Source organism: Pyxicephalus adspersus, chromosome 2 (assembly GCF_032062135.1).
Source record: "Pyxicephalus adspersus chromosome 2, UCB_Pads_2.0, whole genome shotgun sequence".
NCBI lineage: Eukaryota > Metazoa > Chordata > Amphibia > Anura > Pyxicephalidae > Pyxicephalus > Pyxicephalus adspersus.
In genome coordinates this window covers 48,697,306-48,724,269 of record NC_092859.1, presented here as the reverse complement: position 1 = coordinate 48,724,269, position 26,964 = coordinate 48,697,306, and the positions used below count along the sequence as shown (strand labels likewise).

Genomic DNA, 26,964 nt, shown 5'->3' with positions numbered 1-26,964 from the left:
TTTTTATAATAATATTTCATACTATTGAATGATAATGTCAAGTTTGATTTTGACATTCAATACTGGCACAATTGGCCATCTATTCATTTCAGGTAAGTAAAATATGCCTTTACAGTTTTACAGCATATATTTTGTAAAAGGAACTGTGCTGTTTAAAGGAACCCTGTCAACTTTTTAGCTATCTATGTCTAAAAATATCACACAACATCAACAGGCATAAACAGACACTTAAATATACCATATAGGAAAACTACACACTAGCTCAGTAAGAAAATGATAAAATTCTGAAAAAAAAAGTCTCATGACTTTCTCCTGAAAAAAGGGTACATCAGTCATGCAACATGTGGGGTTCCGGTTGCTTGTCCCACTGGATCTTTTATTTCTCAGACTGATCCTCTGCAGGTACCAACAGTAATTTCTTTAGGTAGGCATATTGGTTCACAGTCACCCATTTAACTCACATTGAGCCTGATTTATTAATGCTCTCCAAGACTGGAGAAGATACATCTTTATTAGTGAAGCTGGGTGATCCAGCAAACCTGGAATGGATCTGGTCCAGGACTGAAAACATTTGCTAACAAAAAGCAAATGACCCAGGTTCACTGAGGAAAGTGTATCTTCTCCAGTCTTTGATAGCTTTAATAAATCAGGCCCATTATCTCATTGACTCATTTTTTGTTCTAAGCCTCTGGCTATGATTATATGATTGGGATTGATCCTAGATGTGTTTAATCTTGCTTTATAGTGTATTTTTCATGTATGCTTGGTGCATATCCTGGCTTGTTACTAGTTGTAACGCATTCGTTTGGTGTACAATTTTATGCATATATATTTTGTACTTTTTTTTAACCTTTTTCTATATTAAAATGAATATTTGGGTTACAAAGTTTTTCGTTTGTGTGTTGATTATTGTACATTCACACAACAAACAATGCTATAAAAGAATGTGTAAATCTCTGTTAAAAGGTTATACAACCAATCAATGGGAACAAAATGTACATCAGCAAAGGGTTAGAAAATTATTAAATACAGCAGGCAACTATTGAGCAAAGAAAAGAAAATAACAAAATTACAACTCTGATATTGCAAAGCCATACAAAGATCAATTACTGAATATAAACATACTACTCTAGACCTTATTGGTGTACAGCAGGATCATTATTCATTATTGATGGAAGTTAGGAAGCAAATATAATTTAGTCAGGTGCAGCATGTTTTTCTAACAATAAAAGTGTTATGAAATTATTTGTATGTGTTCTGGATTTCAGTTAAATTACATTTGGTATTTCAAATGTCCATAGTTTATCAATCGGCTAAAGATGATATATTATATGATGCAATACTATAATATCGTATGTGAGCTATTGCTTTATCTTCATAGATAGGTAAATCACCATTTATTAGGTTCATTTGTTTAAAGTATCATACAATGTTTAAGGCTACTTACACATTAGGATAAAAAAACTAAACTTTGCAGCCAGTCTTGATCACCACTGCTTATTGTGTGTAAAGCATAGGTTAACAACCAACGGAAACATCTTTTGTCCATTTAACAGAAAACAAGGGTAAGATTGGGCAAGATTGTCTGCTAATATTTATGTCTCAGGTCACTAGTGGCAGCACAGCTCTTGCTGTATGTTTATGGTACTTAAGGGGACAAATTTGGGGGGCATTTCAGAAGTAACCTACATTCACTGAATACAAATGGAATGGATAGTCTTGTATGGATATTCTTGTATGGAATTGGGCAAAATTCATTGAAAAAAACGGAAGTAAAAGTGGAGAAAAAAAACTCCTTAGTTTACAATATATGATTATCTGCGTAAGGTTATTTTAGTTTGAAAAATGATAAAGTAAAAGATTAATTCAATTTTTTGAAAAATATTGTATTGAACCGTGTATTATTTTGTTATTTTTGCTGAAGCCACCTGGTGGCACTGTTCCATTAGGGTTGACACACTATAATATAGTCATACTAGTATTCACATTTATGGCACTTACCTAGTACTAAAATCCTATGTAAACTAAAGAAGTTTGGTATGTTAATGCCAGTACAGAGGCTACAAAATAGTTGCCATCCATTCCATTTACCAAACTACATCAGAATGGACAGTACCATTCCCCACACTTGTAACATTGCTCCTATTTTATAATATCATTCTTTTTAGTTGTTATGCATATTACCAGTACTAGTACAGTTACACCAACTGTTTTTATTAATAATTAGTAGTGTAATGTTTTACAAAAATAAATTCAAGACCATTAGCTAGACAGCAGCTATACTCACACTGCTTCAAAATACCTGCTGAAGAAACGTGTACGTAACACAGTAAAAGTTTTTTTTTTTACTCAGATGTTATCGCATTTGATTTCGCCCATTGTAACCTCCTTGCTGTATTTTGAAGTAAGCAGAATATGTTAACAAGGTGAACACCTTGGTTGTCGGTCAGCAGACAACTCAGAAGAAATATGAGAAATCTGCAATTCACATTCAAAAATATGTCAAGCAAGCCTTGCTCATCATATTCTACCTAAAGCCAAAAAGAACCACTCTAGGGTACATGTTAAAGATAAAGGAACAATTGGTTACAAATGCAAAAATCACAAATTGTCAATATGCAACATTTATGAAAATGAATAATATTACCTTCTCTGGAACTACACTTTTTCCATCCCATGCATACCCTCGCTTTGTAAAATAGTTCACAGTTGCAAATTCAATCAAAGCTGAAAATACAAATGCATAGCACACTGCTATAAACCAGTCCATGGCAGTGGCATAGGCTACTTTTGGAAGGGAATTCCTGGCGCTGATGCTCAGTGTGGTCATGGTAAGTACTGTTGTTACACCTGCAGATAAGAGAGGTTACAGTATGATTAAGTTTATGAATATCATAAATTAAAACTAAACATATGTAAAAAATCAAAAAGCCCTCTCTCTCCATCTCTCGCTCTCCTCATTTACTTGTATGAATTGACAAGTGATGGAAGTCTATTCAGAAAGGAGACAATATTGTGTTCTATTTTATCTTTGTTTTTCTTTGTAACTTTATGTGGTTACCCCAGTGGCTTATTCCTGATGTACTCTCCTTTTATACCCTACTATTTACCAATTCAGTTCAATTTGTTGCATGATACAGTGCTATTTGTGCATGCACCCCATATCATATCATTTCCTGAAGAAGTGGCAGCTCTTTTCCACAAAATGCGCCAAAGCTGATATATAACGCTGCTTAGGCCTGTTTGTAAAAAAGTTATTGGAAGACCAAGTTGGTCATGTATAAATAATGATTGCCTTTATGTTTTGTTGGGGCCTGGACAGTAGCATCATTTGCAGTACATGTAATAATACATGCATTTGGTTTGAAATCACCAATGAACATTTATGTTGAGTGTTAAATTTGAGTTTAAATAAAGGAAATTGAATTTTACAATATTGGTGTGATACTTTAATTATTTATGAATTTGCCATCAAAAATCCCAGGTTGTTAGGTGTATAGTTTATTACACTTATCTTTCAACCTTTTATTTTATTTGAACAAAATGTTTTTTTGGGGGATTGACCATTGTGTGATACATAATAAATAAAGAGATTGATTTTATTTTGTATATGAATAAATGCCTGGCATTTCACAATGTGCAGAATCATTATACAGTTTTCAGCAATATGTAACCTTTATAATTAAAGCACTGAGCTCATTAAAGTTCCATTGTAGGGACTATGTCTGTTGGAAGCAAGGAGAGCATTTCCTCAGCCTTTTTTCTCCCAATGATGAAACCAACACATTAACTTTGTAGCAAGTCATAAAGTAATAGACCTAGCAGTGGCACAGACATTAGGATTGCGGCAGCACAACAAAGTGCCATATGTTGGTGTACACTAAGGCGTGGTATCCTCACTTCAACATTAAAAAGAGCCTTTCTTACTTGCTCTCATAATCACCTAACTCTTACCTGTTCCTTTAAACTTTACCACACTAACACATAACTTAACCCTTAAATGAAGCCCTTACACTAACACTTTATTATTATTATTATTATTATTATTACACAGTATTTATATAGCGCCATCATATTACGCAGCGCTGTACAAAGTCCTTAGTCATGTCACTAACTGTCCCTCAAAGGAGCTCACAATCTAATGTCCCTACTATAGTCATATAGTCCAAGATCAATTTTAGGGGGAAGCCAAATAACACTTATCCTTTTATCTCTCAAACTAAATTTGGGCACCAAAATAAACTATTTGCATCTTTATACTACACATGATACTTCACATATTAATATTAACAAACAGGTTTTTATAGCGCCAACATATTTTGCAGCGCTGTACATAAGATAGGGGTAGCAAATGACAGACAGTTACAGACAGTGACACAGGCGAAGATGTTTGCATGTTTTTATATACAATGTTTACACATGATGTATACCCGTGTAACCCTGTGTATAAATCATGGGCAGTAAACGCACATTACGGCTGCATGTGTGAATGTCCCCCGCCGCCAATATACCAATGTGGAGTTACTGATACCACTTTCCTGCAATAACTGATATCACTGCCCTGAAAAACCAGGCAGCTTCCCTTTGAATGTCTTATTGTTGAGTTGCTATCTCTTTAGGGTTAAAATTATGTTTTGTTTTATTTAATCAAGCTTATCACAAATATGAATTTTGTATTATAATGTCAAAATGTTACAATATTCATCAGGAAAAATGTACTTTTTAAGGTTGTATCTGAACATGTTCTGCACATCACATGCCTTTGTGTTACCTTGACAACTGTAGATATTAATATATTACATCTACTGCAGTGTTTTCACAATGTTGTTCGCTATGAAAATTCTGGAAATAAACTGATGGCCAGTAGTGTCACGTAACAAGATATGTATTTGGCATTTAATAGGATATTTTGGAAACATGTTATTTTATTCCCTAAGGTAATATCAAATACACAAATAACTGAATTATAATGAATAGATTTTTGCTGAACTGCAAAACTGGCTGCAGTAATTTTAATGCCTTTGCAGAGCAATGCTAACAAGTTCAAAAGAGTTTCTATGGAATATGTCAACCAATTAGCAGAACATAGTTTAAAGTATTTTGAATGGGGCAAGCAGATGACCACTGTTCTTTTTTACACACAATCTTTCAATAAAACAAGGTCTATTATTTTCACTTTCCTATTCCATGCTAAAAGCCTTGTTGTTATTCTTCATATTAAGTGACTTTTATTGTGACCTGTCAGTAGACTTTTTCTTTGGTGTAGCAAAAGAAGGGTCCTCCTCCCAAGGCTAAAGGACCCCCACATGGCCCTAAGTTTGTTGGGGGAATCACTATGGTATTTCTAATATTGTGCCTTGTGATCCCCTCCTCTTGGCAGCTTATTTGTACATTCATTTACTTGCCCAGTGACCTTGAATCCTCTTCTTGCCTTGAAAATCACTACCCTCAGTCACTAAATATTTAGCGTGACATACTGGGAACAGTGGTCACACTAAAAGGCTATATATTAAATGGTCCTCTGCTAGAGAATATTCATAAACAGGAGCTGTAAAAATGTCTATGCAGTTGTTTTTGTGTATTTGAGTATTTTATTATAATCTCCGTCACAGCACTGGCAGTACATTGCTGCTGACAAGTGTGAATGCAGAATTTCACCTGTAGTTTAAAATCTAAAGTTTAAGTTTTATGGGTGAAATGGGAAAAGGAGAATTCATCAGTGTTACTTTACTGAGGAGTTTGGCAAGGGAGTTCATTTCTCCAAAAAAGTCAGAAAACTAATTTAATATGACAGAAGGTCCTAGAATGTCAGAATTTAGCACACAAGAAGACAGAATGACATCTCTGAGACAAGTAAAATGTGTTTTGTTATAGGAAAATAAACATACAGCACAGAAAAATATCAGTATATTTAAAGGGTCTTTAAATATTTTATGATCTAGGTCCATCTTTTCTAAAACATGTTTTTTATTTTAAGTTTTTTTTTAATACCCAGTATGCAAGACAGAAGAACTAGGAATTACTTTTATACTTACTCCTCTAGTGAGTACACTAGAGGACATAACATTTTTCTTCATAAAAATGGTAAGAGGGAGAAGAGAAAGGAAATAAAGGAACAAGAAGCAAAGGGTAAAAAAGGTAAGATAAGAAGGAAAGTGGATAAAGGAAAAGATAGGGAAACAACGGCAGCATAAAAAGGAAAAAGGTAGGACAGACGCACATATGCTATTCTTCATTAATTGAAAGATTGATTGCGTGAAAACATGGTGATCACATTTCATTTGATTGCAAATGATCAATACTAAGAACCCACCATGCATTGGTTGCAGTGTGTGTTAGTCTGATCCACTGGTTTTCAAGCAATGATTTATAATCATGTACGATAGGTCTATGTGACATATCTGTGGCAGAATGAACTTTTGATTTTTTTGTGTGTTTGTGTGTTACATTACCCCGCTATCTTTTGCCTCTCTGTTCTGATATACATATACATACAATCTTTATTTCATATTATTCTCATGAAATCTCAAGCTTTACAATAATAAGTGTACTGTAAGTAAAAACTTACCAAAGACCGTTCTTGCAGGAACAGACTCTCTGTTGAGCCAGAAAGACACTTGGGATAGTATGACTGTCATAATGCATGGCAGGTAGGTTTGAATCACAAAGTATCCAATCTTCCTTTTTAAGTGAAAATGGGTTGTCATGACAACATATTCACCTGAAAGAAAAAGTGTATTTTTAAATATATTTTTAGCCAATACATTATGTATCCTTGAAAACATGAGGTGGACAAGGAAAAATCTTTCAATCATACAATGATGAATAAATAATAATTTCATATCAAAAGCAAATTTTATTTAGTACTTAGAATACCCTGTTGGATACTTAAATTTCTTTGGATCTGTCATTTTATGTTTAAAGGTTTCGCAGGTCCCCGGTGGTTATTAAATTTGTCAGTACCAATCATCAAATTTAAAGGACACCTTGCACCAAGCACATCATGGGCTCAATATTGATTGGGTAGGGATCAATACCCAGTACTAACATGAGGAGTTTATAGGTTCTTGGTAGAAGGAATAAGCTGCAGTTCTAGAGGAGAATGTGGAAGCCAAAATATCCTGCCCAACGCATTGATTAATAATGTATCTTGTGTTTATTAATTGTTTATTATGTGTGAAGTTCTTTATGTGGTTATATCTCTATCAGAGTAGTAGTAGACTCAATAAAGAAATGTAAATACTTTAAGTACAATTGGTGTACTAAAAGATATCTTGTCTGTCATTATTCATATAGTTTGAAAATATAGTGAAATGCAGGCGGTTAGGAATCTCTCTACTAGCTTTTAATCTGCCATGCTCAAATCAAGAAGCATTCTTACATTGTTTATTATTAGTCTTTACTGGTATATCAAGTAATACAGAATTATACGAACTGGATACATATAAAGCAAACTTTTGCTTGAAGATACAGTTGATCGCGGGTCATTTACCTAGTAGTATGTACTAGATATACAGACACAAACATGTTGTCATTGCTGTTCAATATGTTCAAGTTTGCCATTTTCCCAACTCTGTTATGACACCCCTTGATTGTATATTTTTCTGGAGAGTATGCTTTTTATACAATTTTTTTATAAATACATCTTCAAAGTTTACCTAAAAGCGGGGTCTAGCCCAGCCAACCAACTTTGAATGTACTTCCGCCCCGATTTACGGCCACACAGTCACTACATACCTACCATCTGTGATATAAAATGAACTACATAAACCATTTACTTTTCTGTAATGGTCTTTATTATTATCTTATCTTTGTAGCATCACAGGAAATAATTTCACCCATAGAACTTTATGCAGTTTAAACCAGGGCTTTCCTTAAATACCAGGCAGTAATCTTGTTCCTTAAGGTAAATATTATCTTTTTAAAGGTATATTCTAATATTTTCTATATTCACAATCCTTTCCAACGACAAAGGACTACACGATGCATGAACGATGCTGTACATACAGCACCGTTCTGCTCTATGGAGTGGGGAGGGGGAGAACGACAGAACAACCTGCTGCGTGCTCTACCCCTTCCCTTGCATTAGGATCGCTCGTTGTTCATCATTTGTGGATCCGCCAGAACGGATCCACGGACGATGAACGACGCCGACTGTACACACGCCAGATATCTGGCCGATGCCGATTTCTCGGGCGAGAAAAATCTGACGTGTGTACGCAGCTTTACTTACCCTCATCAAACAATGAGGGACTAGACTGGGTGTAGCATGTTGATTTTGATCCCACCTAATGAACTGTATGAGGATACTGTGATATCTGTTCTGACATAAGCACTGAATTGTGGGAGGCAGAACAGGTTTGCTATTTACATTCTCAGTGATTTTTTATAAATATTAAATATAGCATATTATGCATTCTTAAGTAAAGAAAATAATTACAAAACAAAATAAAGATTACATAAAGTTACAAACTGTATGTAAAGTGAAAATACAACATATAAGATAAAACTGGGTTGACTTTAAATGCCCAATTATGTGCTTGTTGTTTTTTTTTTCTTTTAATTTGCCTCTCATATAAAAAAAGCACAATTTAATTTACTTATCAGCATTTACATAGCAGAGTAAACCTATTGTTTCCATGGCAACTACTTTGCTAGGGGAACAGCTTTTAAAACCCATTGTACCTGGGACAACTACTGCTGTTTTCTCTCTTTTGAGCTAAAAAAAATTCAAAGTTTCCCTTACCCCTATAAGTTTTCAGCATACTTATATATAATAACATAGTTGAAGCCAATCTCCTGGCAAAATGTTCTACCCATCAATCAATCCCTTCCATCCTCCCGTAACTTATTTTTCATAGTGTTTATTATTCCTTACTTTGTGAATGAAGGTACACTTACCTAATCTACCAACCAGGTCTTTTGATAGTGTCTTGACACTGGAAGACGTAGCCAAAAGTGAGGCCCTAGAAATAACTTGGACATGCAGTGACGTGGACACACAGAGGACTCCTCCGGAAATAAAAAAGGAAGATTTTTGGCTTGGGGTTTGTGCACCATGTGAGCATGATCTTAGTTGAGTATAAATGTGTTGTAGATTTGTCTTTTTATCTTGCAATCACTTATAGAAAGTTGAGGGAACAGAGGTCATCATTATCCCAGAAAACATCAATTTATATATACGTTTTCCTGCATGTTTGCTGTTCCTTTGAGCATGCAAAATAGTAATTGAAACAAAGAACTATTTGCGTGTTACTGAAGAATCACATTTAGTCATCATGTGTATAAAAAATTTTGTTAAAAAAAAGAGGGGAGAGGGGGTGTAAATCAGTTATGAATCATCAGGCATTGGCATATAGAATAAGTGGCGTAAAAGAAAAAACTTTTGCTTCTAGAAAACTGAAATTTAAAAAAATACATTTTTGAACTTACATGACAGATAAAAGAGCACACATTTCTCTCTTAAAAGAACCTAAATTATTGTAAAAAAAATAATGTCTAGACATTGCCAGTGGATTATGCACAGAGCATTTCAAATACATTTTTCTACTTCCAGCCTAGAAGGATGATGGCATTTGTGTTCTGATGGCAAGCTTAAGAGAGAAATGTGACAAAACTCCTAATATGCTGACAATATATTATAGATATATATGGACTTATTTCTACATTTTAGTCCAAGAATTTACAATAAATTGTCTCAGCAGAATTAGCAAGGTAACAAAAAATTTAGGTAATTGATTTTTTTATATACAACCTATATGAAGCTATCACTTCAATTTCCAGTAGTCCTAGAATAGACATACAGTACATTGTTTTGTAATTGTTTTTCAACAGAGCAAGCCGATTTTTCTCTCTTGTATTGTGCATTGGGTTTAACCTCCACTTTGTTATTAACTTTTTAATTAATAGGTTATATTCATAGCACAGCTCCAGTGTCTCTTCTGGCTTAGCAAACTAAATTTCACATCTTCAACCACTCCAAAATGTCTGCAGTTAGGTGTTACAAATTACTATTTATATATTACAAAGACTCTTGCTTGTAGAATGATGGGACACTGACTTCTTGAAGCTGAATGTTTGTTTATGCAATATACAATAATTTAAAATGCATTTATTTTAAATCTGACTTGATCTTAACCTGTTCTAATTCTCTGTACAGCAACACTAAAACTGGGAAAGAAACAATCAGTACTTGGAGACATCAGGTGCCCTACATGCTTATTTTCTGATAATAAAAAGAGTTGACCTTATTTGTCTGCCTGCTACTGCTTTATTGTCCAAATACAAACTTGGCACAAACTATGGCACAGAAAAATTCAGGTAAACAGCTTGGCTGTGCTGTATACCAGGAGTAAATCTCAGGTCTAGACAGACAAAATTACAAAATCTACAAAATTACAAAAAGCAAGGGCCGCATTCATGAGAAGATCCCCGGCACTAAAGGTTAATTGACCTCTAGTGTCGCAGATCGCATACAGTTCTCAATAAATGCGGTCTTGGCCCCATTCATTGAGAAGATCCCCGGCACTAGAGATTTTTGTTTCTTAAATTTAAAATTCGATCTCAATCTTCGAATTTACACCGGCAGTTTCTGTTAAAATCCCTAATTCAATGTCCTTCTCTAAAGAGATGGTACAAACCACTGTAGTGACTATTCCCAAACCTAGTAAAGAGTCCACCATACCTCACAATTTTGTACCTCTCTTAAATTCTGATGTGAAAATATTTTTAAAACTTTTAGCCCAAAGACTACTTTCTTTATTACCTGCACTGATTGCACCAGATCAAGTAGGATTGATCCAAGGCTCCTGATGCCACATGAAGAGTTATAAACTTAGTACAAACATCTAAGGTACCATAATGCCAAAAAGACATACGGGGTTTCTACAACAGTTTGGCTTCTCATGGTGCATTCTATCAGCCATAATGGCATTGTATTCAGCCCCCTCTGCTAAGGTTTTTACAGCAGAATCTATTAGATTTAATACAAACATTACAGAATTGAAATTTAAAGGCTACCATCACAAAATCAACTTGTTAGCAAATTATGTTTTTCTAATCCTTTGTTTTTTCTCACAGCTGCAGTAAGCTTTTCAAGAATTCAGTGCGGTATCATAAAAAACCCAAGTATCATAAAACCCAAATCTTGCTACTTTCTATTAATGACCATTCACCTATTCACTTTAACAAAATCTTGCTCATGAGCTCCAGAATGTAACCTCATATGACCTATCAGTAACTGGTAAAAATTCACCCTTCAAAATGCTCATTACTAAAATTCTGTATTTGTTCCTAACAATACCCATCCCACTACCAAACACCTTTTTAAATTCTTTACAAAAACTAACAGGTATATTTGGGGAAATAACAAACCTGGATGCTCCTCCACTATCCTGGTCAAACCTAGGTCTTTAAGTGATTGTAGTCTACCCCACATTCCGACTATTATGCATCAATACTTGACCAACTTCCATATTGATGCAAACCTTAAACCTTATAAATCATGGGCCAATGTGGAAACCACCTTTTTCCTAAAAATTATTCAAAATATTCTTTATTGCATCCCTTTTGGACCTCCCTCCTCCTAAAATAAAAAAACCCAACCTAAAAACTTCTATTACAATATGGCCACAATGTAAATTGATCTTCAGTCATCCCCAGCTCAACAATTTAACTGAACAAATTACCTTAGAACTCTTTGCTGGAGGGAATGTGGAGATATGGGTTTCTTATCACACATTCTGCTATACTGCAGGACACTTAGAACATACTGGTCCTCCGTCTTTAAAAATATTAATGAGTTGTTATCTGTCCCCTTGGCTCAAACTCCTCATCTTGCCCTCCTGCATAAAAAACTCACCTTCAGAGAAAACATTTACCAACTGCAGCTAAACTTAATATGAGAAAATAGAAACTGTCATCACCTCCTAATCTTTCTGAAACTGTAACAACTTTCAATTTAAACTGCTCCTTTGAACATATGTTTGCCTTAAAACATAATACAGTGGATACAGTTAGCAAAAATTGGTCTGTATAGTTATAACATCTTAAGTGCACCTTTCATGTAATCTTGATATGAATATAATATGAATATACCTAATAAATTAACATGGTCATACGTACCGCCATTTTTCTCCACTATCTATTCCCCTTTGTCTCCTTTATTCCCCTAATTTTCCCCCTTATATAAATATTCTATATTAAACCAATTGAGCATATATTGATTTTTTTTCTAGATAATGTTTTAATTTGACAGATCAGCTTATTGGTATTTGTCTACAATCTCTGTTTACTGTATGTTCTTTTGTAATTTTTTCTAGATATGTTCAATATATATAGTGTGTGTATGTATATAGTACAATATCACTTAAAATATGTACTGAGATAGATATGTTAGCTACCATTGCTAACCTCTCCTTCTAGCTTGAGAACCAGTACCTGCTGATGTGATGACTTCAATATGTTTGGAGTTGCAGACCTGAAACAGGTATGCAGACTAGTTTTAACTTCACTTGCTTTAAGCAGGTTCTATATGTATGACTGTGAAAGTATTAAAGCCAGAGGCAGGCAAATACAATTTTCTGAAAAAAGTCAGTAATGGCAAATTTCATGATTTACTCATTTTAGTTTTACATTATATATATTTGCATGAGTTGACATACAATACTTTAATACTCATGATAACCCTGTATGAAAAAGATTTCCTTTAAATTTTTTTTTTGTATATTTTATTGCATTGCAATGAGCTGTCTCAATACCAATCTATTCTAAATAGACCTTTCAATAGAAGTTATAGAAAAGTAAAGGATTCCCCTTCAGCATATAGTATCACTCATTACATCCAACTTATATTTGGATAACTTGGGTTATGGGTATATTCCTCCTGCCTTTAATTTTTTTTTCTTCTGTTTCTTGCAGTCCTGTCTGGCCCCCTACAATCTATATCTCTTTCTTGTTTTGTTTTCTGGTGCAAGTGCACACACTCTCTGCATGTGTTAAAAGTATGCTATACCCCATATCTTTAATCTAATGTTCTTATCTCATATATTATTATCTTTTATATCCTACATCCTTGTCTCAGTCTCTCTCCTTGCTTTTGTCATGCTGCCTCTGAAGTGTTCATAACTCCAGCCGGGGGGGTCAGGTATTAAATATTTTATATGAACAGCACACATACAATATATATCATATGGATAGCACCACAACAAAACAGCTCATTCTTTGTTCCACAGATTAAATCAAATTACCTCCTAAGAGTACATCTTCAAAGACATCCACTCCAGCATCCCCTCATGACTCTTTCTTTTCATCTTTTAGCGATTGGTGTATATACTGTTTAGACTGTATTCCATCAGTACTTTTGTGAATTTTCTATGTAAGATTTAATATATATGCAGAATTTACATATTATATACATCCATTTTTTAGGTGCTTACAATAGACTGGAGACTATGCTATAGGGCCTTCTTTGTAAACATGTTATAAATAGTACCCCTTTTAAAAGTATTGTGAAGGTCTAGAAGACTTGCTTAACAGTACTGTTTTGTAGGGGGACTATACACTAAAAATCCAAGGTCTGTTGAACAAGGGGCTCCTACCCCAAGCCAAAACACTGCATTATTATTAACAAACATTATGTGAGTAATATATATATACACACATATATATATATATATTGATATATAAATAGACTTTGCCTGCAGCATCTGTCTCTTGTGCATAGGTTAGGGTGATGTCACCATCCTTCTCAGGACATGGTATTTTGAAAGACACTCTTGCAATGTGATGGAATGTCATCTCCCAAGGTTTCGGAATCTCTTTGCCAGGATCTTTTTAGAACAATGGTGACGTCACTACCTGTAATCTGGAAGCTGGATTTAGGTATATTAAAAAAGAATAAAAATATTATTTTTTCACCCGCAGGTTTTTTCTTTTAATTATATTTTCAGTGGCATAAGTGAGGGACTTATAGGTAAAGAAGCAAGCTCTGCTTGTAGTGCTTTTAAACCCAAAACCTGTTATTATTGCTATTATTATCTTCACATCAGAGTGATCCTTATCTATAGGACCACATGAAGTGGCTATTATTGAATCATTCGAACAAAACAGGCCAAAAAAGTGCTCAACCTGGGATGGTTATGAGAGAGTAACAATATAAGGTTGCTTCAGTTGGCCAGACCTAGGATCAGCAATTTTATGAGAAAAAAAATGAGGTCAGCTGACTACTTGAATAATCTGAATGACCAGATGTTGCTGTTAATCGAAGTTTCCTCCCCTGATAGCATGGGCATATTCAGAGATGCCAATGCCAGGAATGAAATTGTGAAAGACTGGTTCAGGGAGTATGGGATGTCATTTTTACACAAGGCTTGGTTCTGTACTTAAACCACAGTGAGACTTTGTGGCATGTGCTAGACCTATGGATAAAGTGACCCTACTTTCCTATTATTAATACAAGATCTTGGCAAAAACTTAATGAAATAAACGTTGTGATGCTTTATAAGCTTATGAAAATGTTATCATGGGCAATGTCTTCTAGGCAGATATGACAGATAGGCAGTCCAATCAAATTTTAGTGTGTGACTTTTCGGCAAGGCAGTGTACAATAATACACTGTATTCTGTTTCTGTTGTTTTAATTCTCTTTAGTAGTTTTGTTAGTTCCTGTTTGGAACACAACTGAACAATTGAAACAGATCACTGCAAAATAAGATGTCAGTGTTCAAGATATCAAGTTGAGAGGTGTTGTTTTTACAACTTTACACCCTCACCTTTACCAGATAATTGTGTCATTAAATACCAGAACTTTTTCCTTTCTGTTCTCTGTAATTACAGCAGGCGGTAAATGAGAATGCAACATGCAACCCTAACATAACTCCAGCATTGAGATAGTTGTTAACTGAAGCAAAAATTGGGTCATGGCTTTAAAAACAATACTAGTATCTGCAATCATTTTTTATATCAGTGCATCTTAGCAATAAAAACAGAATATAAACTATAAATCTTTTAAAAGATTAGCCTAGCTTTAAAAGGTTAGCCTAGCTTTAAGGACCAGGACATTCAAATATAAGCATATTCCTAAATAAATGAAAATATGCTCTCACTGTCCCCTGTAACTGTGGAGTAAAAAATCCTTACAGTAGACAGCAGGAGCACTGATAAAGCTCAGCTCCCAACACTTTCCCCTCCTATCAGTGACTTGGCTTCCAGATTTTTAATTCTAGTAAATGCTGTAAGTGGGTTGAGCAGGGTGAACAGAGCTTCTAAAATAGTGATGTGATTAACTTAGAGCTGAAATCCATGCAAAGACCTAAATACACAGATGAAACATAAATGAAAAAGATGTTTTGCCAGTTTAATAATTTTAATTTCTCTCCAAAATCTGAGGTTTACACAGCTCTGCCCCTTTATTTTTTTGTGCTGCTATAATTTAGGGTATATAGCACACTCCCCTGCTGACCCTAAGGGTCTATTACCTTGATACCTTAATTTACCTGGACAGTAAAACTGAACCAGCAGACTGGGAAGCAATTATTTCATTTTCTTCTCCTATCAGTACGTTCCTAGTTAATGTACATGTTGCAAAACTGACCGACTCCTTGTGCTATTTCTTCTGCTCCTCATGTGAGATTTGCTGTTTAGGGACTGCAGAAGACTTGTAAGTTCAAGTCAGATGTATGTATTTTTCTTGCTTACTGTAAAAATATGATGCAGTTAACAGTTACAAACTGCGGGGTGGGCGTGGTCGAATGGTGGAGGTGCACGATGTGCTTTAGGGAGTCTCCCAGTTCGGCCCACACTCCGGTCATACTACCCTGCATTTTTTTTCCTGCAGATGGGGCAGCAGAAAAGCAGAAAGAGAACAGGATCCACAGGCACCAATTGATGACATATCTTTCACAGCAGTGCAGACAACGCTGCAGCTCAGCTCCTTTAGGCAAGATGGCACTCTTGATAACATCAGGATCCGTACAGCTGATCCTCCCGCAGGCCACTGTCCCTTGGCTCTGGAGCTGCAAGCGGTGAGTTTCCTCCCCTAATCTCACAGGAGGATCTACTGCATACTCCCAGGAACTTAAAGGGACTTTAAAATCCACTTCTTCATCCTTGGGCATGCCAGGGGCCTCCACTTAATCACAGAAGTTTCCCAGGACAAGGGGCATGGTGATTGCAGCCTGGGTGCCCCCTGCTCCACCCCTTACATCACTCTGACTTCTGATTCCTTCTCAGCAGCTGATGCCACCATATTACTGGATCTCCAACTGCCTCTAGGGACCTCCAGGGTTTTCTGCACCACACTTTGACATGGATGGGGGCCATTTTCAACTACAGCCGGGGACTTCTCAGGCACCCTATTTGCCATGGAAGAATTACCTGAAAGCCACACCCACTAATGAGAATTTTCATCAACTTATTACTTAAGTCAATGAGACCTGCAGAGTGAGGATTCATGTTATCTGTGGTGATCTCAAATCCTTGGTGGACTGGCAGTGGACTCCATAAATGAGGAACTACAGGTTACAAAATCAATTGTGCTTCAACTCCAAGACGGCATCAACACCCAAGAAACCCAGAATAGGGAACTAACCCGTCAAATAGAGGACTGGAATAATGCCAAGCGACGCCCCAATATTTAGACTTGAGACCTAGCTAAAGCCACCTCAGCAGCTGATCTGCATGCAGTACTACAAGCTATATTGTTGTCATATGTAGGATCCATACATTCACCCTGAAAGAAGAGATTATGCACAGTCATGAATATTAGAATGATTGACTTCGAAGGAGTGAAGATTCAGCTTATCCCGGATTTGTTGTGGATTACATTACAGCAACAACACCTCCTCCAATGGTATTACAGGATATTTCTATTCCATATAGATAGGGGGTTCTCCTTTAGTCTTATGGCCAAAATAGTTGTAAGGTCTACAGTATTGCAGTCATCCGGAGGATCTACAACATTTCTGTCAAAATTATGGTATTTCATACATATATGATATATATAGTATATATATATATATATATATATATATATATATATATAGTTGGGATCTATTACCAGCTTCAGCAAGTGCGTAAACCCCAAAAAACTAGTGCTTTGTCAAGATCAGGCTCCAGGCTGGTGTGCTCCATGGAACTAGCTCTGCCTCCAAAAATGCTCAACTTCTATCAGCCTCGTTCCTGATTGGTTTGTGCCATTATGTTTTATGTTTTCTCCTTTGTACTATTGTATATATGTTTGTTCCTTTGTATGTTATGTTTGTCTCCTAAAAATTTACATAAAAAACTATTAAAAAACTGCATTAGTGTCTTTTATAGAGTTTGACTTTGAATGGTTTCGATTAATTCACAAGTGTCTGCAACTATAAACGTAAGAAATGGTTTGTTTTACTCATTTACTGCCCAATTAGTATATATAAACACAAGAATTCCCATACCTTGGCCACACTTATAAAAAGTCTTGGTTGTGCTTTCTATATCCTGGATACCTTTATCACCACAGAGGGAAACTTCTTGGCAAGCAGTGAGCATCAGCTATACAATTTTTATTTTGTAATGCAAACGTAGAAATATGTACTGTATTTAAAAGGAATATCTCTCTAGAACCGAGAACTAAGTTTTGCATAGACAACTATAGGTTTATTTCCCTGGAATTTTTTTCTTTTGTTTTCTAGTATTTTTTATCTAGATCATTGGAATGAACCGTGTACAGAAGCCTGAGGGAGGGTGAACTAAGAGGGTCACTACTATTTTAAGAATGTTGTATTTCTTAAAGACAAGTATAATTAAATTATTTTTTGTCACAGCCCATATATAATAATAAATGTATTATTACATTTTGTTTTTCCTTTAGAAAAAAGATTTTTTTTTTTCTAACTTGAGAAGTGTTGACTTTACAACATACCACGCGGAGAAAAATTTACCCAGCTTCCCTTTCCTTTGCGTCTTTTGCAATGAATCATGCCAGTTACCAGCTGCTTGAATACAAATGTGTCATATATTCTGGCAGTCACTTAAAAGATAACAATTGTGGTAAATAATGTATCCTAATAACTGTATGTGGTGATTATATGTAATGATACATATCATTATAATACATATATATATATATATATATATATATATATATATATATATATATATAAATCATCACAACTTCTTTTGTAAAAAAAAACTGTAAACAAACTTTTACATTCCTGAGTTAATTTGCTCCCAGTAAGGAGATGTTATTAATTCAGCATACTAATATATTTTAAACTGTGCTTGTGCTTAGGCAACTGCCTAGGAAAGGTTTTTCTCTATCCTAGCCAGTTCTATAAAAGACGTAGTTTGGTCAATTTGGTATGGAAAACCTTAGGAGGCCTGCACAATGGCTCAAACCTTAACACTGAAAATTTAGAAGACCAGCTGCAAGCTAGTCATTCTTGTTCATCAGTACCTAACTTTCCAGAAGAGTGGAGATTGTTATTCTGTCTGAATTTGTCTTCAAGCAGAAGATTACTATTGCCATTAGCTGCACACAGTTATCACAATACAATATTCCTCAAGAAAGTGACATTCTATGAAACTAATAAAATATGTGATGCACTAAATATCGGGGTATAGCCTGGCTATAGGCTAGAGCTCAGTCAAAGGAATACCAGAGTGGGAGTATATGGATCATGCAACACCATAAACATTTTAACAGAGATTTGTTGCAGCCACACATTTGTCTGACTACATTCTATGGTGGTCTGTAACATACATAGTTGTTGTTGACTAATGCTAAGGTGCCATGACCATCAGCCAAAACAGGGAAAAGGGAAACAGTTGTCTTTACACTGTGACAGTGGTGCACAAGTCAGAAGAATGGCTAAACAGATTTCAAAATTGCTCAAGTAACACTGGTAAACTATATGTGTTTACAGCGTGCAGTCATTTCCTAGAATTCCATTTTAACTAAACACTAGCTGCACAAAGAGGTGAATGCTAGATGGTTGCCATTATTATGGCATAAAACAGGCTCAAGCTTCCCCCTTTGTGACATAAATGTGGCAAGATCCAGGTCACACAGAAGCAGACATTTTATAACTTAAAAAAAAGAAATTAACATGGAAAAAATCAATTAGCAACAGAGGATCATATACATAGAAATGGGTCTAAATAGGTACTTGGCAGCAGTGTAAGAGAACTAAGATTTATATTATGTTATCCAGGAAAAAAGAAGTAATGTATATTCTCCCTATTCACTTTTTATCTGTCTCAGCCAGCCAGCAAAACACTGCTTTTGCTGTTGATGAAACACTTTCATGTTCTCATCCAATGTGCCAATGACAGGTTAAAGCCAAAGATCTCAAATCTGTCAGGTGTAAATGTGGCTGCCATTGACTTAGTCACTTTTATGTGAATGCTGCTCACACTGGAGAATGCAGCATGGTCTGTTGAGCAGGAAAGATATGCACTGTGAGCGGAATTGTAAATGGCAGCAGAAACACATATTTCACTGACTACTAGCCAGTGGAAAATGCTTGAGCTACATAAAATTTGTAGCATAAAGAAATTGGTGCCAAAGGTGGAAACCATGAAAAAAGTAACAGGTTACTGTACCTTAATCTAATTTTCTTTAGTGGACAAGACGTTTTCCTTACACATACTTTTTTAATTACCACATCTTAAAAAAACTATATGTCTCTGTATTTATATATTCTAAAATACAACAAGAACTGGAGGGGGTCACAAAAATTATTTTCATTTCAGATGGAAACATTAAGATATCAATTTATCATTACCATCCAAAACCATGCTATGTTGTACAAACTCAGAAATGGAGAAACAGTGTTAAAGCGACTTTGCCAATCTACTATAATTCTTTCACTGTACTAATAACTTAATACTTTTGAAGAACATTGGGACAGTCTTCTGGCAAATTACAGTATCTAAAAAAAACAGCATAGACCTAGAACTCTTGTCTACTACACTAGAGGTTTGCTGGTAATCCATTGCTTCATTCATTGAAGCAATGGATTACCATTGTAGATATTTTTTAAGAGACATCAATGATGTCCTAATCTAGAGTGTCTAGTTTTCCACCTCTTACAAAACAGTGGTGCGAATATTCCTATTACACACATGGAGAATGTGTGTCCAGAGTGTTCTGACACTTACTAGGCCTGTGTGCCATTTTGCTTAGAATTGACATAACATACTTAATAGATCTGAAAACCTAACAGAGGGATCAAAACCCCTAAAGCCTGAAAAAAAAAACATGATGGTGACTGGGGTAGTTCATTGTGCCTAAAAGCATGACTTATGAGGACAAACTGAAGGGGAAGTACCTTTAGCAACCAATATGTTAAAAGTTATTGTAACATTTTTTAAAAGTTATAATAGAATTTGTGCTATTTATAGGCAAGGACTATGAGTAAATAAGAAGATTCATGATGTTTAAAAAAATCTGTTCTAAAAAAAATGTTTTTAAAGTGTAATGGCATATATGGTTAGATTTCTAAAAATAACCCCATGGAAGATTTGTCTCAATTACTAACACTTACGGGGCCTACTATTACACCAATTAGCTTAAACAGACACCAATAATAATGGGTTGGTTGGGGACTTGTCTATAATCAAAAAAACAGCCTTTTTACTGCACATATTCTTCTAGTATCTCGTCTATTCTTGTATTATTTTAGTGCCTCTCCTAGCACTTTTGTAATATAACCAACATAGATATAATGTAGCTTTAAAGCTACTAATGTATTTAAATATAAAAGCCTATCAAGTAATATTCCAAAAAATACCAAACCTTACCACACCTGGTTCTCTTTCTTTACCCACATTCCATTTAGCCATATGGGAAATCAGTTATGCAACCAGTCAAGCAACTGACAGGTTGTCCTAAAGAAGTGATTGGACAATTGGAAGCACCAAGAATGAGATAAAGGTATAGGAAGAGCAGCTATATGGAGTTAAGCAGACCACACAATAAAGGTCACTAAGTATTGTAGATCAAATTTATTCGATTAAAAAATACGAAGAGGAAAATTAGTAGGAATGGGACCGAATAATGTTCTGTATCAGTTTCCATAAAAGAAAAAAAAAACAAAATATTATTTTTCCAGATCAATATGTTAATAAAAGGCATAATAGCCCATATGCACCTTTTTACTGAAAAGATGTTTTTGTTAATTTAGATTTAAATTGTAGGCTTATTTTTAAAACAGAATTATTTGCATGTTCTCTCTGTGATTATGTCTATCAGGCACTAAGTTGGGATGTGGTCTGCCTATAGCCAAAAAAGGACACTCGAACGTCTGGATTTAGATGACTTTTTCAGAGGCTGGGGCAATCGGTCTACTCCCATGAGGCCTTCCAAGATGGCGGCACAGCTACTACCTACTTTGCTAGCTCTGCCCTGCTTATATGTGACTCTTTGAAGAGGCTGTAGCCTTTCACCCATCACTGGGAAATCTGGTCTCCTAGGACTCTTTCATTGAAATGTCTCCATCACTAATGATTTGCCTATTGTAATGCTATCTGGTAATTGTATACAGCTTTTACGGATTGCAAAGTGTCTAGCCTGGATCTCTGGGGAATCCCCTGAAATTCCTCTATTACATGTTAAGCCGTTCTGATGGTTTACAGGTTGCTGATGTAATGCCAGTCTTAGGGAGTATATCTGCACCTCGGTTTGTGGAGAGTACAGACCACTTTATTTATCAAACTAGGGTGTTACAGATGGCTGCTTCCATAGTTCACATCCAGGGATTGGGACTTGCCCTTTTGTTATTAGCAGTAATGTTATGCTATACTCTTTTTTAAATTGTTTAACTGTTTCAATTGTTACCACTGTAGAACCACATATTTTGATTCTGAGGAGAAGACACATGTTGGTTGGTGCACTAGGAGTGTTATCACCATTACACACCTTTATAATGTCTATGTTTGAATCATATGTGTTTGGCCCGAGCGGGACATGGCTGATTGGTAACCCCGAACCCCCACTAGAACCATACCTCTCCTCTCTGCTAGGGACAAGAGGCTTCTATGCCTTTGCAACATTTCTTTCTCCATTTTTTCTCATCTTGAAACATGACAGCTGTTCAAACTGTATCTCTGAATGTGTAGGGGTTTACCAGCCCCAAAAAGCATTATCTGCTTATGTACCACATGCAAAAACCAAAGGCCCCTGTATTCTTTGTTCAGGAAACCCATTTTCAATCCTCCTCAGTGTCAAAGTTGCCGCTACGACATTATGACAATAGGTATTTTAGCAAAAATCCCCAAAGAAAATCATCAGGGGTGACAATTGGTATATATGCCAACCTACCTTTCCAGTGACTGGCAGAGCACATAGACCCTGGGGTTACCCATGGGCTATATGTCCTCGTGAAATGCAAACTATACAACAGAATTGTTGGTCAATATGTATGTACCAAATGTGGCCTGCTCTTTTTTTTTTGCTTCACTATTTGAGATCATACATGTTAATACTTAGAGGAGACTTTAACCTAGTGTTTGATGCCTATTGATTCCTCAACTGGCAAATTATTTTTTTCACACAAGGGTCTAAATGCTTTGAAACCACAATTGCAGAAATTACAGTTGGTGGATGCCTGCAAATAATGTACCCATGCTTTAGATTATACTTTCTATTCTTCAGTTCATGATACTTATAGTCGCATAGGTTTTTTTTTGTTTTCCCATTATCTGCTTGACTGGCATCCACATTTGCATATTGGGACCTAATTGTGGTCAGATCATTTCCCCCTATTCTTTAAAATTACTCTCCCAGCTACCTGTTGGGCAGCCCCTAGCTGGCAGTTGAATGATACATTATTGAATGATGCAGTAGTTCAAGCTGACATCCACCGTGCAAATGTTGCTTGCAACCACCACTCTTTCACCATTTCATCCCCAATCTGGTGGAAAGCTTCTAAATGTGTCCTTAGAGGGGTGTTGATATCTCCTGGCTCTAACATTATAAAGAAGAGAGCCACTAGAGTGTTCTCCCTATTCCCAGAAATTCAGATGCTGAAGACGATGCACAAGCAAACCAAGTGTACTGCCACTTACTAATCTTTGCTTGTGTGTCGTGCCGAGCTACGGAAGCTTTTGGACCAGGCACAGCTATGTCATTGTGACTGCTTGCTATGGTCTATATACAAACACAACGACAAGTGTGGCAGGATGTTGGCAAGCTTGATCCAGAATAGAAGCTCTTGCACGTAAATATTTCCAATATGTACAATTTACATTCCTGTGATTCACACCACAATTGTGGCCTCTGGGACTATATCCACTTGACTAAATTCCCCAGGCTAAAATTGGAGACAGTAAAACATTTAGAGGGCTTGGAAAGTTGGAAATCCAAGCAGCGATTACCACCTTACCTACTGGAAAAAGTCCATGGGTAAATTTTTTTAACATTTTGTAGAAGAACTATCTACTATTCTTGAAGGAGTGTTTAATGCTATCTAAGGCACAACACCCTTCCCCAAACAGGCTCAGGAGGCACATTTCACCCTGTTCTCAAGTAAGGGAAAGTTCCCTCCCAATGTGGAAGTTACAGGGCTATCTTCCTCATAAATTTTGAACTTAAGATGTATGCAAAATCGATTGCAAATAGATTGAAACCTTTAATCCCAACACTAATACACTGGGACCATGCTCATTGATCATGCCAAAACTCATAATCTCCCACTTTGCCTCCTATCTCTACACACCAAAAAGGCGATCCACTGGACTGAAGATTCCTGAGAGCCACTCTGCAGCAGATAGGCTTTCCCGAGAGTTTATTGTAAAGGATATTAACTTTATATGATCTCTCCTTGGCCAGGATCCGAGTCAATGGGGTCTTGTCTGAAGTGGTGGCAATCAACAATGGCACAAGGCACAGGTGTCCCTTGTCACCACATCTTTATATTCTGGCAATGGAACATTTGGCCAATGCCCTCTGCACCAATGTATCTATCTATTCTCTCTAGGTTCTTTTATCTCTTTCAGTGTCTTACTCATTGTCCTCTTGACCAAGTTTTTTACACATTTAAAATCCATGCTTCGAAATATGTCTGGGCATCCACCAGCCACACAGTATACTATTCACATACGTCAAAAACAACAGGGTGGTTTAGATCTCCTTCCGTTTAAACACTAATATGCAGTGGCCATATTGGTCCACATTCTTAATTGGATAAACCACAGCAGTTCGAAGCAATGGATCTCTAAAGAGAACTGTTTGTCCCCTGTCCCTCTACTATTGCTACGCTGGGTACCAGCCATCTGATCGTCCTGCTATACACGAATTCCCGGTCACGATGCGGCCAGTTATTTGCACTTGGACATCTTTAGGTAAAAAAACTCTCAGTATTAATCTTTATAGGACCCATGACACCAGTCCTAGGCAATCCAGCCTTCCCATCTGGCTTACAGGTTGATCAATATTATCATTGGCATCATGATTCTACTTCCTTAATTAGGAGTGCACTGGTGGTGGGATCTTTCCCTGTCTGAAGATTTACCAGCCAGACTGGGAAGATGGCTGTTTTACTTACAACTAAGGGACTTTGTGGCAGAACTGAACGACGTAACGGCTTTCTCTAGGGACCTTACCCCATTAGAACTACTTTGTGCTTTACTCCTACTTGGCTGATTTATCAAATACATCAAAGCCATACTGTGTGTCCTTGTCCAGAAGGGGTCCCCTACGTTTTTTCTTGGCAGCCTCCAGAGCTGTTATTTCTTGATAATGGGGACTGACTAGGGTACCCAAACTCAGGGATTGGGCAGCTGAAGCTCTTACATAGGAGCTGATAGCCCAATTACATGATCATAATGAGATATATACAGAATCGTGGTCGATTTGGCTGGCTTTTGCAGATTCTGAGGAATTCTATGTTATGACTGAGTAATGTAACTATTTCTCTGGGTTTTGACTAGACACATAAAGGGTTATACCAGAATGCATGTCCCCTTACCCCATCCTCTTTAGTTCTACCATCACCCCACTATTTTTCTCTTTCTGACTTCTCTTCTTCTGGTATGAAATGGTATGCTCTAGATTGTGATATATATAACAGTATGATGTATACTTGGTAATTCATGATTCATTTCCAATCTGATTTCTGTTTTATTTGAATGCTAGTTTTGTATACTTAAGTAATGATTTGTATGTAGCATTACCTGATACATTAATGCATAATTTTCACTGTACCTTTTTTCTTTGTTTTGTACACAAAAAAAGGGTTTCAACAGGAACCAATTGATCAATTTAAAGACCTACACAAGAACTTGTAGGCAACACAAGATACCTGTGGTTTAGCACTTTTGTTATCTTAAAAATGTTTTGGATCATGTAAGTTTTACTTAAAGAACTGCTCTTATTTTGCCACAGACATCATTTAGGTTCAAACCTGGCCAAAGTGTCCGAATCCAAGTGTTGGTTGTAGGAAAAAAAACGATTCCTTTTGCTGTCACTTTGATAGAAAGTATGTGCTTCACTGATAAAAAAAGAAACTGTCGGGAAGGAAAGTGTCTGTGTTGTCATAGGAACCACCATTTTTTTCCCCTGTATTTCTTATTTTTTCTGTGTTAGAAAAGCAACAGCTTGTCTTAAACTGCTTGTTGCTATGGGCAACATTTTTTTTAGCTTTTATAAACCAGCCGCAATTTTCCTGTTCAATAGAGCTTACCAGTTGTTTTCACTATCTGAGACTCGAAGAGACAAGGTGACAGGTTCAAGGTCATCCAAAGATGATACAAGGATATAAATTAGGACGGTTTGTTTTGTTTTTCATGGCACAATATACTGCGTTCCCATGACATACACTTTTTATTATTTATGATAACGAAGGCTAGCTGTTTCACCTGCCAATAAAACTATGCTTCCAAAAATATATGTACACTTCTCACAACAATTGCAAATTTAAAACAAATGAAAATTATTTCTAGCAATCTAAACAGATCCAAAATCTCCTTCTTTTCTTACTATTTATAAGCTGCCCTTTCCGTTTTGCTTCAGATGATGAAAAGGGCATCATTACCAGGATTAACTAAGCCTGAAAATGATAGTATTGGACAATAATTGATCATTAGATTTTCTCCAGTTACCATAGCAACTCATCTGCTGCTGAAGTGAGCTTCTATTGCTCGAGACAAGGCAAGTTAATAGGATGTAAAGCATACAATATGTGAAGGCAAAGCACAAATATTCACAAACCTGTGCTAGATTGAACAATTCCAGACGCCACCGTTTGACCCAGCAGATCGTATTGATTTAACCGAGAGCCATCTTCAGCAACGACAACAGATTGTGATGGTTCTCGGGTCCAGATATACACAACTTCGGCCCTTGTGTAAGCATCTGTGTTTAAACAGAAAAATATTTTAATTAGGAAATGTTTCATCAATCTGTTGGCTCCATAGAACAAGCTATTAAGAAGGAGTAATGTAGTGTTCTAGTCCGAAACATTTGAATGTAGGTACAATATGATGATATGAGACGCCTAGTAATCAATAGCATATGTCTGATCTGAACAGTCCACCACAAATTTGTTCTTATAATAAAGTCCTTTTAAATTAATCATCTGGCTTCATGGGACTTTTTAAACTGATACCCCACATTCTAAAAACAAATCATTTGCAGGGTAAACCATATGGAAAATGTACCTTTGCCCAATAATGTAAATATCTAAAAGCTTCACACTAGCAGTCATATGTCAAAAACCCTTGGTCATCAAAGACTGATACATTTGTGTCTGGCAACATGCAGAAAAGAACTGACTAGTGTTGGCCAAACTTGCCTCATTTGGATAACCAACATTTTGCCTGAATTGATCCCATTGTATATGGGAGCTGAATTTAAATCACAATGAAGTCAATAGGAGAAAAATTTTGTTTCATATTCTGGTCTGGAGTGATAGCAAAAAAAGCATGCGACCATGAAGAATATTTATTTCCCCATGGGAAGGGGCATTTTCTTTTGAAACAACTT

General features: G+C 36.1%; 1 protein-coding gene across 3 annotated transcripts in view; it reads right to left on the bottom strand.

Moving 5' to 3' along the window:
• The window catches only part of GABRA1 (gamma-aminobutyric acid type A receptor subunit alpha1), an 87,751-nt gene that overhangs the window by 16,141 nt on the left and 44,646 nt on the right, over positions 1 to 26,964 (bottom strand). For all 3 annotated transcript variants that reach the window (XM_072400717.1, XM_072400716.1, XM_072400718.1), the window contains exons 7-9: positions 26,191 to 26,334; positions 6,569 to 6,721; positions 2,648 to 2,850 (exon numbers count right to left, since the gene is read on the bottom strand). In XM_072400717.1, the coding sequence (XP_072256818.1) occupies positions 2,648 to 2,850; positions 6,569 to 6,721; positions 26,191 to 26,334 (500 nt within the window). The remainder of the gene's footprint in view (positions 1 to 2,647; positions 2,851 to 6,568; positions 6,722 to 26,190; positions 26,335 to 26,964) is intronic.